The 14,695-nt window shown below is 51.9% G+C and overlaps 1 protein-coding gene across 2 annotated transcripts; it reads left to right on the top strand.

Annotated features, from left to right (window-relative positions):
* The first annotated feature begins 1,161 nt into the window (after nucleotides 1–1,161).
* Nucleotides 1,162–13,108, top strand: FRMD7 (FERM domain containing 7). 2 transcript variants are annotated; one of them, XM_077185892.1, is made up of 12 exons: nucleotides 1,162–1,291; nucleotides 5,206–5,310; nucleotides 5,663–5,705; nucleotides 6,985–7,018; nucleotides 7,671–7,768; nucleotides 7,884–7,998; nucleotides 8,155–8,302; nucleotides 9,740–9,835; nucleotides 10,098–10,261; nucleotides 10,477–10,545; nucleotides 10,642–10,717; nucleotides 10,835–13,108. In XM_077185892.1, exons 1-12 carry the CDS (start codon nucleotides 1,235–1,237, stop codon nucleotides 11,867–11,869), a joined length of 2,040 nt encoding a protein of 679 aa, XP_077042007.1. In that variant the 5' UTR covers nucleotides 1,162–1,234; the 3' UTR covers nucleotides 11,870–13,108. The 2 variants fall into 2 exon arrangements, with proteins under 2 accessions (XP_077042007.1, XP_054497539.2); XM_054641564.2 differs by having other exon boundaries at nucleotides 6,940–7,018.
* Nucleotides 13,109–14,695: the final 1,587 nt, after the last annotated feature.

The raw sequence follows: 14,695 nt of genomic DNA, 5'->3' as shown, positions 1-14,695 counted from the left end.
ACAAGGTATTATGTTGCCCTGATGGCCTCTGTCTTGATATCATCAGGAATATTTGGGAAGTGTAAGAGAGGCCATGGCAAATGGTCTGGAGTGACTTACAGTGGAAGTTTCAGTAAGGGAGCACCAAGCAAAATCTCTGCAGCAGTAAATGTGTTTTTTTGTTTGCTGAGCCATGTTTCTATCACTCTGGGTCCCACAGAATTGTGTGACTTTTTCCAGCAGCAATAATGATCCCCTGTGCCAGTCCAGTGCCTGCCTTTGGCACTGCTCAGTGCATTTATTTCTGAAAGGGGGGGGTTCCTGCCCAAAGGTGCTTTTACCCAAAAGCTCAGTGGGGTGGTCTCTGATGGGTGAGAGGAGCCAGAGGGGTCAGAGAGCTCCTCATGGCCCTGCACACCTGGGGCAGAGGAGCAGCACAGGCATCCCCAGGCACCCAGCACTGGGGAGCAGCCTGGGCTGAGCTGGGCTCTGAGGGTGGGGGTGGCTCTGGCACTCCAGGAGGAGCTGATGAGTGGGGACATGGGCTGTTCAGATTTGAGCTGGAACCAGGTTGTCTCAAAGGCTTGTGAGACTTCACTAAGCTATTCTACCAGGATGTGAGCTGGGAATTAGGAGCAGGTTCTCCTCTGCCTCTCCAGGAAGGACTCACAACTGGTTTTGAGTCCAGTTGGAAACATTTTCCAGCCTCTGGCCCATCCACACATCACTCAGTGCACAGGACGTGACCTGCCCAGCCCATGGAGCCATCACAGCTGCCAGCCAGCTGCTCTGCCATTGCCCCTTGACCAGAGCAGGGCGAGGGTGACACTCACTGCTGGGGGACTGCTGGGCAGGGGAGATGCTCAGCTCTTCTCCCCGTGGCACCAAGTGTGGGCTTGCTTTGCCCTGGCATTGCTCACCACCAGCTGTAAGAGCTGAGCATTTATCTCAGCCCCATTACTGCCAATCTCCCCCCTATTAATACACCCATAATTCACAGGCAGAAAACATCTTTTATTGCAGAGGTGACATTTAAACCAAGGGAGGTATTGGTTTGTCGGGTCTTTTTTTTAAATTAGTTTTTAGTCAGTCAGCTCATTTGCTCCAGCCTCTGCTTCACATCTGTGAGTGCAGCCTTCTCCATCCAGCTGAGAGGGAATTATGTGTGCAAGAGGAGTCAGGGCTCCCTTCCCAGCTCCCAGCTCACACTGCTAGCACTGCCGTGCCTGCTGCACACCCAGCTGCCTGCCCGAGGATGCTGCACCTCAAAGTCCAGTTCCTGGATGATTCCCAGAAGATCTTTGTAGTTGATGTAAGTGGGTATCATATTCTTACTGATTTTTTGGTGTTAATTGTTAAATCATTGCTGCTCTGAAGGATTGCATGGTCTCTGATAGCTTCTTGTTTTCAGCTTTAAAAAAACCCAGCAAACAAACAAGAAAACCAATCTCAAATTCAAAATGAAGCTTTCTAGAACTAATTGGTAAGTGTTTATTTGGTATCAACATCCTCCTGTGCTCCCCTGTTATTGGCATTATTTATGAAGAAGGAGGAATGGCTTTTCCTTACCTGATGTGGTGGTTAGTAAATCAGTTAATATTAAGTGATGGTCTTGACAAGTGTCGAGTTCTCTCATTTGTCTGGCTGCCAGTGTAAACATTCAGCAAGGAAGAAAAGTCTGGGAACAGAATAAAAATAGCATATTTATCCAAGTTATCCCTGTTGAGAAACATCTGCACACATCTTCTCCTGGGCATTCAGCTGAAAAAGAAAACTGTGTGGTTTTGTGAATAGCTGAGGAAAAAGCCTCACTCTGTCTTATTTTCTGCATGGCAGTGTCCACAACACATTGTGATAAATAATTCCCATTTAACAAATGCTAGCTCTGAACTAGGTTTAAAATATTAAGTATTAGTATCTATGGTGTTAGATTTATGCATATGTGTATAGATAACTGAAAGTAGGTATGTCTTGTCTGTGTGTTAGAAGTATCTTTTTACAAGTGTGATTGCACATTTATTGCTGGTTAGTGTTTAATAATCACAGTAGCTAATTGAATTAGCTAATTCAAGTAGATTTGTTCTGGTACTTACCTGCATCTCCTGGGAGCAGAGTGTTTAATATAAAGCGAGTTTTTTTTCAAGTTCTGTTGCTTTTCTTTTGCTGTTCTCTTCCGTGGTTTATAGCACAGCCTGAGAACTGCTGTCTCAGATGCACAGCTCCATTTCTTTGTGACAGTATTTTGCACAAAAGAGGATAATAAAGAAATTCCATGCCTTGACACAGTATGGAAGTTGTTTGATTTAGTTTAATTAATCTATCCTAGTCCAGGAGTCAGCTTAAAAATGAGACTGGTCATTTTAAAATGCCCTCCCCTCCTCCCCCCATTGATTAGATCAGGTCATAGTGAGACAATTCAAAAGATGCTTCTGCTACAATGTTGCTGCATTTTTTTCCATCTCTGTTTTCTTATTTGCCCAAAACGCAGCACTATAGCTCTGCACGACATGTTATTGCAGCAAATAGCTTCCATTAGAGGAACTCCTGGTCATTTCCTTTTTTAGCATGGAATGGTATTGGAAACCCCTTTTAGGCATTTCATGCATTTGCTGCTCTGTGTGGCTACAATAAATGAGTAGCTGAATTAGTGACTTCTCCAGTATAAAAGGAGTGCTTTGGGCTAAGTTTTGAGCAGATATTTTAAGCAACTCTTCCTAAGCCCCTCCTGACTTTGGAAAGCTCTCTTGAATGAGGAGTACTTCAGTATAATGGGAGGGAAAGGACAAAAGAGGGAGAGCACAGAGGGCTGACTGCCCCTGCCCCTCACACAGTGCAAACATCTCTACCTGCCTCACGTGGGTGTCACAGCTGCTGGCATGTGCAGCAGGGTCTCCTCTCCAGGCTGCTTGCATGAGAACAAGCTCCTCTGCTGGTGCTGGATGCTGACCCTGGGAGGCTTCTGCCTCCATCTGCATCAGCTGGGACCACTGAGTTCCCAGGATTTCCTTCAGCTGAGCAGTGGGAGTGGTTCCTGGGATAACAGATCTGAGCCCCTAGGGGAGGGCAGAGAGGGTTTGGCACATCTCTGAATGTCCCCACTGTGCCCTCCCTGCTGATCACTTGTTTGGTTTGCTGTGGGCAAACCAAATAAGCCCAGAAAAACTCTCTGCTGAGGTTGGGTGAAGGACAGAGTCTCCTGTGGTCTTGTGTTCCCTGTAAAGCTGGGAATTCCTTGCTGTGGGCCCGTGGCAGAGGAGAGAGGGCACAGGGAGGCTGGTGGCTTTAGGTGCAGGACACTGTGCTGATAGGGCAGGCATCTCCCAAGGTGGCGGGAAAAAATCACACCAAATCCCACGAGGGATTTGCTCACCCCAAGCCCATGGACCTGGCTGCAGCAGCCTGTCCTGTGGGAATGCTGCAGAAATGGGCTTTTCCTTTGGGCTGCAGGTGCTGCCAGAGTCCCTCTGGGGACATGGGCCTGTGTGTGTCCCCCGTGTGCTGCACGTGCTGCTGTCTGCCCCTGGAAGTGCCTCTGGCTCTCTGATTCTGCTCACAGTCCCAGGTGCTTTCACTGGGGAGTGAAGGGCAAGTGCAGCCTCCCCTCCTCACCTCCTGCTCTGGGGTTTCTGCCTGTGGGTGCTCACCTGGCCCTGCCCCATTCCCAGAGGCACCTGTGGGCTGGGACATGGCACAAACAGCCCCACATGTCATTCTTGTACCTTGCACTGTGCCCCCACAGCACAGACCCCACTCCCCTCGCTCGGTGCAGGGCAGGGCTGATGCTGCTGAACACAACAGTGCTTGGGGCCTCAGCACCCCAAAATGCAGGACAGGACACCTGCAAGCAGCACTCTGCAAGAGGAAGGCTCTGCTTCTGAAGCAGCCCCTGCAGCAGCAGGGCTGTGTCTCCCAGCAGGTTTTCCTGGGTTTGGGGCTGCTCCTGTCCCGTGGTGCCTGCCCTGGGCACTGCTGGCCTTGGAGCACAGTGGGTTGCTCCCAGCAGACATATGGTAGGTAATAACCCAGTAAGAAATACTTGTCTTTTCTGGCTGCCTGACAAAGGCTAAGGCCTTTCATGCTAGAAAATTCTAGCTTGGAAAAAAAACATTTATAATTTTTTTAATTACCCTTGTGATCCAGTAATTTTGGGGAGAGCTGGGAGTGCTGCAGAGTGAATGCTGTTATTATGCTATCACTTTTCTGCAGCCTTTCAGCACAGAGCCAGCAATTTCATCCCAGGAGAAGCCCTGAAAGGTGGTTATTACTGTGCATCACCACCAGCAGCCAGGTCCCTCCCATCCCTGCTGGGGACAGCCACTGCCACGGGGAGCTGCAGCCTGTCTTCCCCTCCATCACCCAACATGTGATAATTTAGCAGCTGTCTAACCTGGCCTCTCTGCTCCAGCCTGCTTTTGCAATAACCATGACTTCTTTTTGGTCTGCTTTTCACAAGCTGATGAAGGCCCGTCAGGGTTTTGCTGGGGTGGGTCACTGCCATTTTAATTTTTGGTGCTTTCTGGAGCAATTTCCAGAGTCAGGGGCCTCCTGGTTTGTTCTCCAGCCAGGTCATACAGCATGGCAACAAGTCAAGAAAACACCCTCCAAGTGTTTCTGTTTACTGGGAATAACTACAGCCTGGCCTCCCTTATCAGCATGTAGCACCACTTAATTCCTATTGCTAAAGCCCTGGGATGACTCAGAGCCCACGGCACAGGATCTCTGGCCCTGTTGCTGTTAATTACCATGGACCATAATAGCAGCTGAGCCCCAGCTGTTGGGACACCCAGACTCACTGCTCAGGTTTGGGGGCTGCTCCCGTTGGCTCCAAATGAAGCACGTTGGCCATGGCTGTCCCTGGCTCAGGTGCCCGTCCTGGGATCACCCGCTGGTTTGCCAGGGACAGAACTGCCCACACAGGGATAACTGTGAACAGTGAGTCAAAACATGGCTTATTTTCTCTTGCTCTCCTTTCTGGTTTATGTTCCTTAATAGAGGAGAGAAGTGATGGGAAGGAATCTGATTTCCAAAAGCAGGGAGCACAGCATGCAGTTGTCCTGTTGTACATGCTGAAGCCAAGAGCATTTATTGAGTAAGATTCTGCTGCTGCATGGTCAGGAAAGGGGTGCAGGAAGGGAGCTGAAACTTTTCCCCAACTCTCTGAAATCCCATAACTGCTGCTGTCAGCATTGCCTAACCTGCTGCTTCTGTGCTGTGTTTGTTTGCTAGCAAAAATCCTGTGGGAAAGGGCTCTTCAACCTCACCTGCAGCCACCTGAACCTCGTGGAGAAGGAGTATTTTGGGCTGGAGTTTCACAGCCAGGCTGGGAACCAGGTGAGTGCAGCTGGCAGTGCAGGCCCCTGGAGCTTCCAGTGCCCGCATGGTTGGGGATTGTCAGCACCTCCCTGAGATTCCAAAGGGAAAATTAAATAGAAAGTTTTGCCATGATGGCAGGAAAGCCCTGAGAATGGGAGTTAGGAGGGGAGCCACAAGCCCCAGAGATATGTGCAGCTCATGGTCTATCCATGGCCATGTGTGTGGCACTGCCCAGCAGGACACTTGTCACAGCAGCCAGGCTGGCCAGCATCTTCATGCTGCATTCTACCATGCTGCTGCTGCTGCTGCTGCTTTTATTCCCCATCTCTTGTGTCTTTTATTTACCCAGCTCTTCTTTGCCTTATTTCAGGTCTGGTTGGAACCACTAAAACCCATAACAAAGCAAGTGAAAAGTAAGTATTTCAAGAATGGAATTCTTAATGGAATTCTTATAAATCCTTACCAGTGAGAGTCTAGCACAGACACATTCATGCAGTGTTGTTTCTGGGGGACAGGATGTCTGACTTCCAGCACTTAACCAGGCTTTTGGAGGGTGAGCCTGGGCAGGATTGTTTGCAAGGACACCTCAGTCCCTACAGAATCCCACAGAAATACCACTGCCTTTGCAATCTGGTATCTGCACCATTTTGGGCTGGAGCTGTTAATAATCTGACAGCTTGGCAGAGGAGCAGGGTGGCTGAGTGCCTGTGTGGCCATGCTGGCAGCGTGACAGGCACTGCTCCTGCTTGTCCTGCTTTTCCCTCTGCAGCTCAGAGTGGCCCAGGCACCTGCCTGAGGCAGGGTCCCCCCTCTGCCCTGCAGCTCCTCCCCAGCCCCACGGAGATGCTGCAGAGCCTGACCTGAGTCCAGGCCCAGCCTCCTGTGCCACGGCCATGAGCAGGGTTAACTCAGTGCTGCTTTCTTTCCATCCCCACAGTATTTTCCCCAAGTGCAGGATGGCTGGGAGGTGACTGAGAGCCTAGGGCCATGACCCCAGCCTTTGCCATGGGGAGGCTGCAGAGCAGGGTTTGCATGAATTTCCCTGAAAGGGGAAAGCCTGATAAGGAGCCTTCCCTTTCTGGGTGCACCACAAATGGAATTGTTGCAGGCACCTATTTTCTTTACCTTCTGGCCTGTCCCTCTGAGCCATCCCAGGGTGTTCTGTGACAGTCAGTGCTTACATAATTACCTCCCTCCCTTCACACATTTTGCCTTGGGCTTGGCTGCTTGGTCTCACTCATCCCACAAAAAATCCCTTTGCCCAGGCAGCCTCCTATGGAGCAGTTGCATCCTGAGTGCTTGGAAGGCTGAGTTTAACACACAGCCCCAGTGATGGCAACTACACCAGGGCTCTGGCCAGGCTCCCTGGCACCATTTCATGGAAACCCCCTCCAACAGGGATTTTTGCAATTTAAAGAATTGCTGGGACATTTTTCTCTTTAGTATTCTTTAGATATCCAGATCTCTATTTGTATTCATTGGTGACACTGGGCCCTGGGCAGGCTGGTTTTGGGGGGGCAGGCTGTAGTCCCTGATTTGTAAGGGTCCAGATAATTTACCCTGTAAGGAGGCAGCATGTGTGAAGAGAGTTGTAAATGTTCTCAATAGACATGTAAAAGAAAACTTATGAAGATGTTGTGTTTTAAGATCCTAAGGAGGTTCTTTTCAAATTTATGGTGAAATTTTTCCCAGTGGACCCCGGCCACCTGAGAGAAGAACTGACCAGGTACAGTGCTTTGTTTATTACTTCCTCACCACACAGTTCTGTGTTTTTGCAGTGTGTTAATGCTTTATCTTCATCCACCCCAACCTGTGTGTATGCAATGGTTATCCTAAGTACCCTAAGTATTACACTTTACAGAACAAAACCAAAGAATATATTTTCTTGATCCTCTGTTTTTAAACACAATCCACTTGAAGGATCAGCTGTCTTATGAGGCTGCAATTTGTTTACTGCCAAACACTTTAACAGTTGGGCACAGAGTCTGACTGCTCAGTCTAGCTCCTGCCTCAAGCAGTATTCTGAGAGAACAACTTTAGTTTTATTTTTAAAAATGACATTGTTAGCTTCTACAATTTTAGAGAAAGCATTGCAAACAGGGACTAAGAATAAAATCAAGACAGTGCTTATGCAGAATGTCAGCCCCAAGAGAGGCAAATGCCCTCCAAAACAGAAAGGAATGTTAATTTTGAAATCTACTAATGAGCATTTCACTGACAGGGATGTGCTGGTCCTACTGGCGCCCAGCTGCAGGGGCTGCATCCTCACCCTGTGACCCTGTGGATGTGCATCCCATGAGATTTGGGAACAGGCGCAGCCCTCACGGCTCAGCCCAGCACCCAGTTCCCCCCAGGGATGCTCCTGTCCCCCTCCACAGGTACCTCTTCACCCTGCAGATCAAGAAGGACCTGGCACAGGGGCGGCTGCCCTGCAGTGACAAGAGCGCGGCGCTGCTCGTCTCCCACCTGCTGCAGTGTAAGGGCAAGAGAGCACTGCAGGGCCAGGGCAGGGGACAGGCTTTGGCCATGCAGCCAGGGCTCCCTCTGCACCGACCCTCACAGCCTAATCCACGCTCTCCCTGTCCCCAAAGCCGAGCTGGGCGACTTCCACGAGGAGACAGACCAGCAGCACCTGGCCACGCACAGGTACCTGCCCAACCAGGAGTACCTGGACAACAAGATCATGCACTACCACCGGAGACACAGGTGAGGCTGCTCCACAACCCCCCCGTGGACCTCTGCTGGCAGGGCTGGCAGTGGCGTGGGGGTGATGCCAGCCTGTGCACCCACAAAATGGCTTTTTTCAGCCCATTTCAGCATCTCCCTTCTCACTCCTGTCCTTCCTGTGTGCTGTGTCTCCAGAGGGAAGACGCCGGCCGAGTCGGACGCTCAGCTGCTGGACGTGGCCAGGAAGCTGGAGATGTACGGGATCCGCCCCCACCCCGCCAGCGACGGCGAGGGGACACAGATCAACCTGGCTGTGACACACATGGGGGTGCTGGTGCTGAGGGTGAGGGGACACAGATCAACCTGGCTGTGACACACATGGGGGTGCTGGTGCTGAGGGGACACGGATCAACCTGGCTGTGACACACATGGGGGTGCTGGTGCTGAGGGTGAGGGCACACGGATCAACCTGGCTGTGACACACATGGGGGTGCTGGTGCTGAGGGTGAGGGGACACAGATCAACCTGGCTGTGACACACATGGGGGTGCTGGTGCTGAGGGGACACGGATCAACCTGGCTGTGACACACATGGGGGTGCTGGTGCTGAGGGTGAGGGCACACGGATCAACCTGGCTGTGACACACATGGGGGTGCTGGTGCTGAGGGTGAGGGGACACGGATCAACCTGGCTGTGACACACATGGGGGTGCTGGTGCTGAGGGTGAGCCCAGGGCTCAGGGGCGGCCTCTCCAGCTGCAGGTGACCCTTCTCCCCTTTGAGCAGCCCAAACTCTCTCTTCACAGGCCATGGGGGTGAAGGGGATGCTGTAGGACTCAGCCCCATCCGCCCTGTGTGCCCCTGAACGTGCCCCAGCCCTGCTGGCCCTTGTCCCACGAGCTGGTGGCCGTGTGAGCAGCACAGCTTCCACGGCTCTGTCACATGTGCTCACTGGGTAATCTTCCAGTGAAAATAGCCCCCCACGTCTGTGCAATTACACGAGGCTGTAATCACGGCCGAGCTGGGCAGTAAATACAGACTTCCTCTCCGCTCCCACACCGGCTGATTTCAACCTGGGAACACCTTGTCACAGCAAAAAAAAAAAAAAAAACCAAACCAACAAACCCAAACATAAAACCTGGCTGTGGGTCTGCTGTTGGTAATTAGTGCTGCCAGACCTGGTAATTTATTCAGAACCATAAACATCCCTCACGCATGATTAGAGCATCTGTGAGCCCATTAAAATCTGGGCTCTTGCAGAAAGCTGAGAGGGTCCTGGTGCCACAGAGTGGGGTAATGTGATTTTTCCTGGTTCTGCCATGTGGCTCCATCTAACCTTGTGCAAAATGATAACAGAGTAATTTATGTGAGCTTGCAGCCTGCTTAAACCAGGTTTAAAGGTGTGGGGGTGAGCTGAGCACTGCTACACTTCCCAGCAAACGAGGGGAGAATATTATTTATTTGGGGCACTGATTCTGCCTTAACTCACATGATATTTGAGCTGGCACAGATAGGTCTCCCTGCCTTAACCTCTCTGACACTTGTCTGGGAGTCCTGGGTTTCAGCAGGCAGAGTTAAGCCCTGAACCTCAGTTTCTACTTGTAGAACCACCTGATGCAGAGTCAAACACCAAACCCCAGCACCCTTTCCCCAGACCTCAGCAGCTCCAAGAGCTGCGTTGGAGTCTGATGCAGTGTCCTGTGAGCTCAAGCCTTGGCCCACTGCATTTCTGTCCTTACAGGTTGCCCCATCCAGCTGTAATTGTGTGTTTGTCCTTGCAGGGCAATACAAAGATCAACACCTTCAACTGGTCCAAAATTCGCAAACTGAGTTTCAAGAGGAAGCATTTTCTCATCAAGCTCCATGCAAACATCTCTGTAAGTACCATGCCACAGGCAGCTGCTGGGCTCAGGAGCAGACAGCTGTGGATGGAAGGTCAGCCACAAAAAGTCTCCAGTTTATAGTAAAATCCATTCCTATTGCTCATGATGGTGGTCCTTCTTGAGGGCTACTCCTGTGTCCCCAGCGAGGTGACAGTGCACTGCCTGGAGCCACTGGCAGCCCGTATGACCCCTGGGGGATCAGGAGGGCACATGGCAGAGCTTGTGCCGTGCTCCTGACCCCATCTCTGGCACACAGGCGCTGTGCAAGGACACGCTGGAGTTCACCATGGCCAGCCGGGACACCTGCAAGGCCTTCTGGAAGACGTGTGTGGAGTACCACGCCTTCTTCAGGCTCTCTGAGGAGCCCAAGTCAAAGCCCAAAGCCCTTCTGTGCAGCAAAGGTTCCAGCTTCCGCTACAGGTAAATTCCATGGGGAAACCCAAACTGCTGGGGCTGGGAAGGGCCTGGGGATGGCTCCGAGCCTCCCTTTTATGTCAGCCCTGTCTGAATCCGAGGGGGTGATAACAGATACTTCTCCTGGAGACACCCCTGCCTCGGTCCTGCTGCATCCCCTCACAAGGAGCACAAGGGCTGGGGCTGATGGTGCTGCTCACATTTCTCCCTCCATGCTGCAGTGGCAGGACTCAGAGGCAGCTGCTGGAGCACGGCAGGAAGGCTAAGATGAAGAGCCTGCCCTTCGAGAGGTACCGGGGGCATGGAGGGGGAGAGGTGCTTGAGGGGACTGGGGAGAGGGGAAGGACCCTCCTGGCCATACACCAACCCTTGTTCTTGTCCTGCAGGAAGCACTACACATCCCGCTATGATGAGAGGCAGTGCCGCTCCTCCCCGGACCTCCTGACAGATGTATCAAAGCAGGTGAGTCCCCATGGCATCAGCAACAGTTCTGTGCCAGGGCCTTGGCATTGCTGCCCCATCTGGGGCCAGGCCCTCAGCTCTGGGTGCTCCCTTCCACCCTCTCTGTGCCCTGCCCAGGTGGAGGAGCTGCGCCTGGCCTACGGCAGCCGGGGCTCCTACCACGCCAACGGGGTGCACGGCTCCGAGCCCACCCTGGACAGCCGGCGCCGCAGCTCCACCATGGAGGTGACCTTTGCTGCTGAGCTGGAGCGCTCCAAGCCCGAAGCGTCCCCCACCTTCCTGCCCCACTCCAAGAGCTCCTCTGCCTTCCCCCTGCTCTACGCCGAGCTGGAGATGGAGCGGGCATGGGAGCCCATCGACCTCTTCGGAGCCAGGAATCCCTTGACATCCTTCCGGCCCCACCACCAGTTTGCTGGGAACAGCAAGAGCACCTCTGTGGGCAACATGCGGGAGGTGAGCGCCCGGCAGCTCGTGTACACGGATGTGCCCTGTCCCCTGCCCCTGGTGGCCCCGGCGCCCCCTGTGCTCTTCTACCTGGACAGGGCCCTGCAGCCCCCATGCCCTGCACTGGCCCCTGGTGAGGACACAGCAGGACCGGCCGGTGCAAGCGGCCCTGTGGCAGCAAAACCCCCCCTGCAGAGCCCGAGTGGGACCCAGGCTGGGCAGCTCCACGGTGAGGCTGCAGGCACGGCTGTGGGCACGAGCACGGCGGGGGAGAGCAGATCGCTGGCTCGCTCCTTCGCTTACGGCCTTCAGGAGCAGCCTCCCAAGCGCTCCTGGAGCCAGTCGGACATGAAAACCATCCGCTTCCCCTATGGCTCAGAGTTCAGGCCCCTGGGGCCGTGCCCTGCTCTCAGCAGTCGCAAAGGGGGCGTTTTTTGGCACATCCCAGCCCAGCAAGGGCTGGCTCCGGGGCTGCGGCGCTGCCCTGAGCGCTACCTGGGCAGCAGCACCGAGTCCAGCGACTCGGACCCGGAGCTGCTGGGCGCCGAGCACTGCTCCCGGTACGGCCGCGTGCTGCGCTCGCCCATGGCCCGCGTGCGGCTCTCCTCGGGCAGCCTCCAGCTGGATGAGGAGGATGAGGAGGTGTCCTTTGCCACCAGTGCTGCTGAGGAGAGGATTTCCAGAGGGACCTCCAAGTATTTCACCTAGGTGCCTGACACTGGCCAGAGGGAGCGGAGGCGGCTGGTGCTGACCCGGGGTCAAAGAATGGTGACACTCTTGGTCTGCAGGTCTGTCACAGCTTATGAAATATTGATGGGATCGTTGTGTGAGTGCTCTTAGCTCTAGAGGATGTGTTATTGGACATCAGGGGTGTGCTCAGAAGTACTCAACCCCTGCACCACACTTGGAAGCTGGTTTGTCTCTGTCACCACACTTTGAGGGGGGATTCTTATTTCAGCCATTAGCCAGAGATCTCCTAAAGTCCTGCTAAGCTTCTATGTCCTGCCCAAACTGATTCTTGGAGCTCAGCTGCTGGAGTCTTCATTGAAGAGGAGGGAGAAAAAGAGACTTCTCACAGAATAGTTTCAGCTGCTGCTTTTCCCAGCTGCAGGGTGGCACACTGGAGGGAAGGGTGTTTCAGGCCCTTTTGGAAAGGAGCAAGATCTTCATGGGGGCTGCTCCTCGAGCTGATGCCATGTGGACAGGATAAAACCCCAGCACAGAGCCTGTCTCCTCCACCTGCCTCACCTCCCTCCAGTGCTGCAGGGAGCACCTGGCACTCAAAGGCAAGGCTCTGTGTGTGGCTGTCTTCTCCCTGGCCAGTTTAGAGGATTATCCTTCTCCAGAAATATCTCAGGAGTGCTTGTCAAGCTTTAGAAGCAGCCCATGGTGAGCACTGGGAAGTGGGTTCACACTCTCTAAATCAGCCATCACCTCCTGGTAGCACCGTGACAGCCCCAGCACCTCAGTGCTCTGCTTAAATCTGAGGGAGAGAGATGTGTAAGGGGGTTCTTTGTGGTCCTTTGCTTCCCCAAATCTGTCCTCAGTTAAGCAGCATGGGAAAACAGATATCAGGAGCAGGTAGGAATGGAACAAGCAGCTTCTTGGAAGTACTTTTATTTTTAAAACTTACTGTTACCCTAAATCTACATGAAATTTACTTGGAAATCTTGAGAATGATGACACCTCCCTAAGATTTTAGGGGGACATCTTGGTAATTTTCTTTAAGAACAACCCTGTAAGTCTTTGTAGGACATGACTGTAAGCAGGAAGACAGCCCAGAAAATCCATGGTGGAGAAACCACTGGAGCCTGCTAGAAGGATTTCAGAAACATGGAAACTGGGACAAAAAAAAAAGATTAAAATGTAGAAAGAACTGGGCTTATCGGTCCTGCTCACTCTGCATGTTGCTGTCCTTTGTTTTAGAAGGTGGACAATAAAAAACAGTTGTTCACACTGGAGTTTTGAGTTCCTCCTTCTGCCCTGTGAAATCTGCACCCTGAGTCCTGCAGGCATCCCCCCAGCACACCTTGCCCTGTGCCTCCCAGCTCAGGAGCTTCCCTCAGTGCTCCCAGGAGCTGGTTTCCCTCTCCTGCTCTGCAGCCTGGCCTCCTCTGTGCCTTTGCTGTCTCAGCAACTGGGGAGACTTGTGGAGATCCCTGAAGGCTGCTGAAAACAGCCACATTCTTGGTTGGTTGCCCAAAGAAATGCATTAGCCCAACAAGTGAGTACATTGTAAGGTTTGCTTCTGCTCCTGGTTACCCTGTGCTGAAGCTGAGAGCTGCAGTGATCCCTCACGCTGCTCTGGCACATGTTCTACTGAAAAAAGAGATAATCTTTCTGCCTACAGGGTTGTTTCTTCCCCATTCCCAAATCTCTGCACCTTGGAAAGAGCAAGAATCACCACTCAGTACAACATTTAAGAATGGCAGTCTGTGGGCAGTTTGGTAGAGGGTTAAAAAAAGCAGCAGTGTTTCAAATGCAGGCTGCACACACAGCCCTGGGATACTCCACAATCACTGTTAGCTCCTCAAAGCATGTGGAGACACACCTTGAGCATGTCCCACCATGAGAGATCACTGTACAAACACCCTGCCCAAATCTTCAGGAACTGCCAGGGCTGGTCTTCAAGACTATGCTGGGAAAACAGCATTGAGAGGGAGAAACAAGGGCTTGGGAACTATTTTTGGATTTTTCCATGGACTAGGGAGCACTGGGGCACAGGGTGGGCACTGTGCTTCAGCACATCCTACACATGGTCAACAATAGCAGGGGAACAAAGCAGCTCATCAGCAAGTGACACAAATCAACATCTCTGAGCTAAATTCATTGCTTAAACCACTTTACTGACTGACTAAAATGAAGGAACAATCCCAGTAAGCAGTGGCTCACTTGTCAAGGAACAATTGAAACAACCCTTGCCTAGGTCCTTCCCCTCACTCCCTGCTCAGCCCTATTCACCCTCAAGATAAGGACAACTATTTAAGTGATTTTGTTTCCCTAGGGAAGAAAACAAGGATGGAGAGAGGACATGGAAAGATTTGGTTTGCTGGTGGTGAAAGACAAACAGCAGAACCTGGAAAATGTAAACTGTTATAGTCCTTACACAAAGGATTACTGAAGGGGGGAAGGCACTGCAGCGTCACAGTGGGAAAACATTGAGCTACTCAGTACATTCAGATAGAAGTGACTGGTTTATATAAAACAGATAAAGGTTTAGACAAAATAGATAAAGCTGTGAAATAAGCCGACATACACACCACTAAAACTTTGCCAAGAGAAAAAGGATCTTATTCCAGTGTTAAGTCATAAAACAGTGTGATAAAAATCAGACTTTTAACAATCACTAAACTTTGTGCAAACACATTTAAACCTACACGCTCTCCTATTAAGCAATCCAAATTGCAAGGCAAGAGCAGGTGTGATGACACTACAGTGCACAGAAATGAACAGAGGGGTCAGAGACCAAGGGCTTAAAGAATGGTTACATTGATAAAGGACTCATCTAGAACAAATACATTTCTCTATTCTGCA

The sequence above is a fragment of the Agelaius phoeniceus genome, chromosome 14 (assembly GCF_051311805.1).
Source record: "Agelaius phoeniceus isolate bAgePho1 chromosome 14, bAgePho1.hap1, whole genome shotgun sequence".
Taxonomy (NCBI): domain Eukaryota; kingdom Metazoa; phylum Chordata; class Aves; order Passeriformes; family Icteridae; genus Agelaius; species Agelaius phoeniceus.
This window is presented reverse-complemented; position numbering and strand designations above follow the sequence as displayed.

Bases quoted from the DNA above. Each gene is read 5' to 3' on its own strand.
- FRMD7 (XM_054641564.2), top strand. From the start codon at position 1,235: ATGCTGCACCTCAAAGTCCAGTTCCTGGATGATTCCCAGAAGATCTTT. The intron at 5,706-6,939 runs GTAAGTATTTCA...TTGTGTTTTAAG, and splicing joins CATAACAAAGCAAGTGAAAA to ATCCTAAGGAGGTTCTTTTC. The intron at 10,718-10,834 runs GTGAGTCCCCAT...TGCCCTGCCCAG, and splicing joins TGACAGATGTATCAAAGCAG to GTGGAGGAGCTGCGCCTGGC.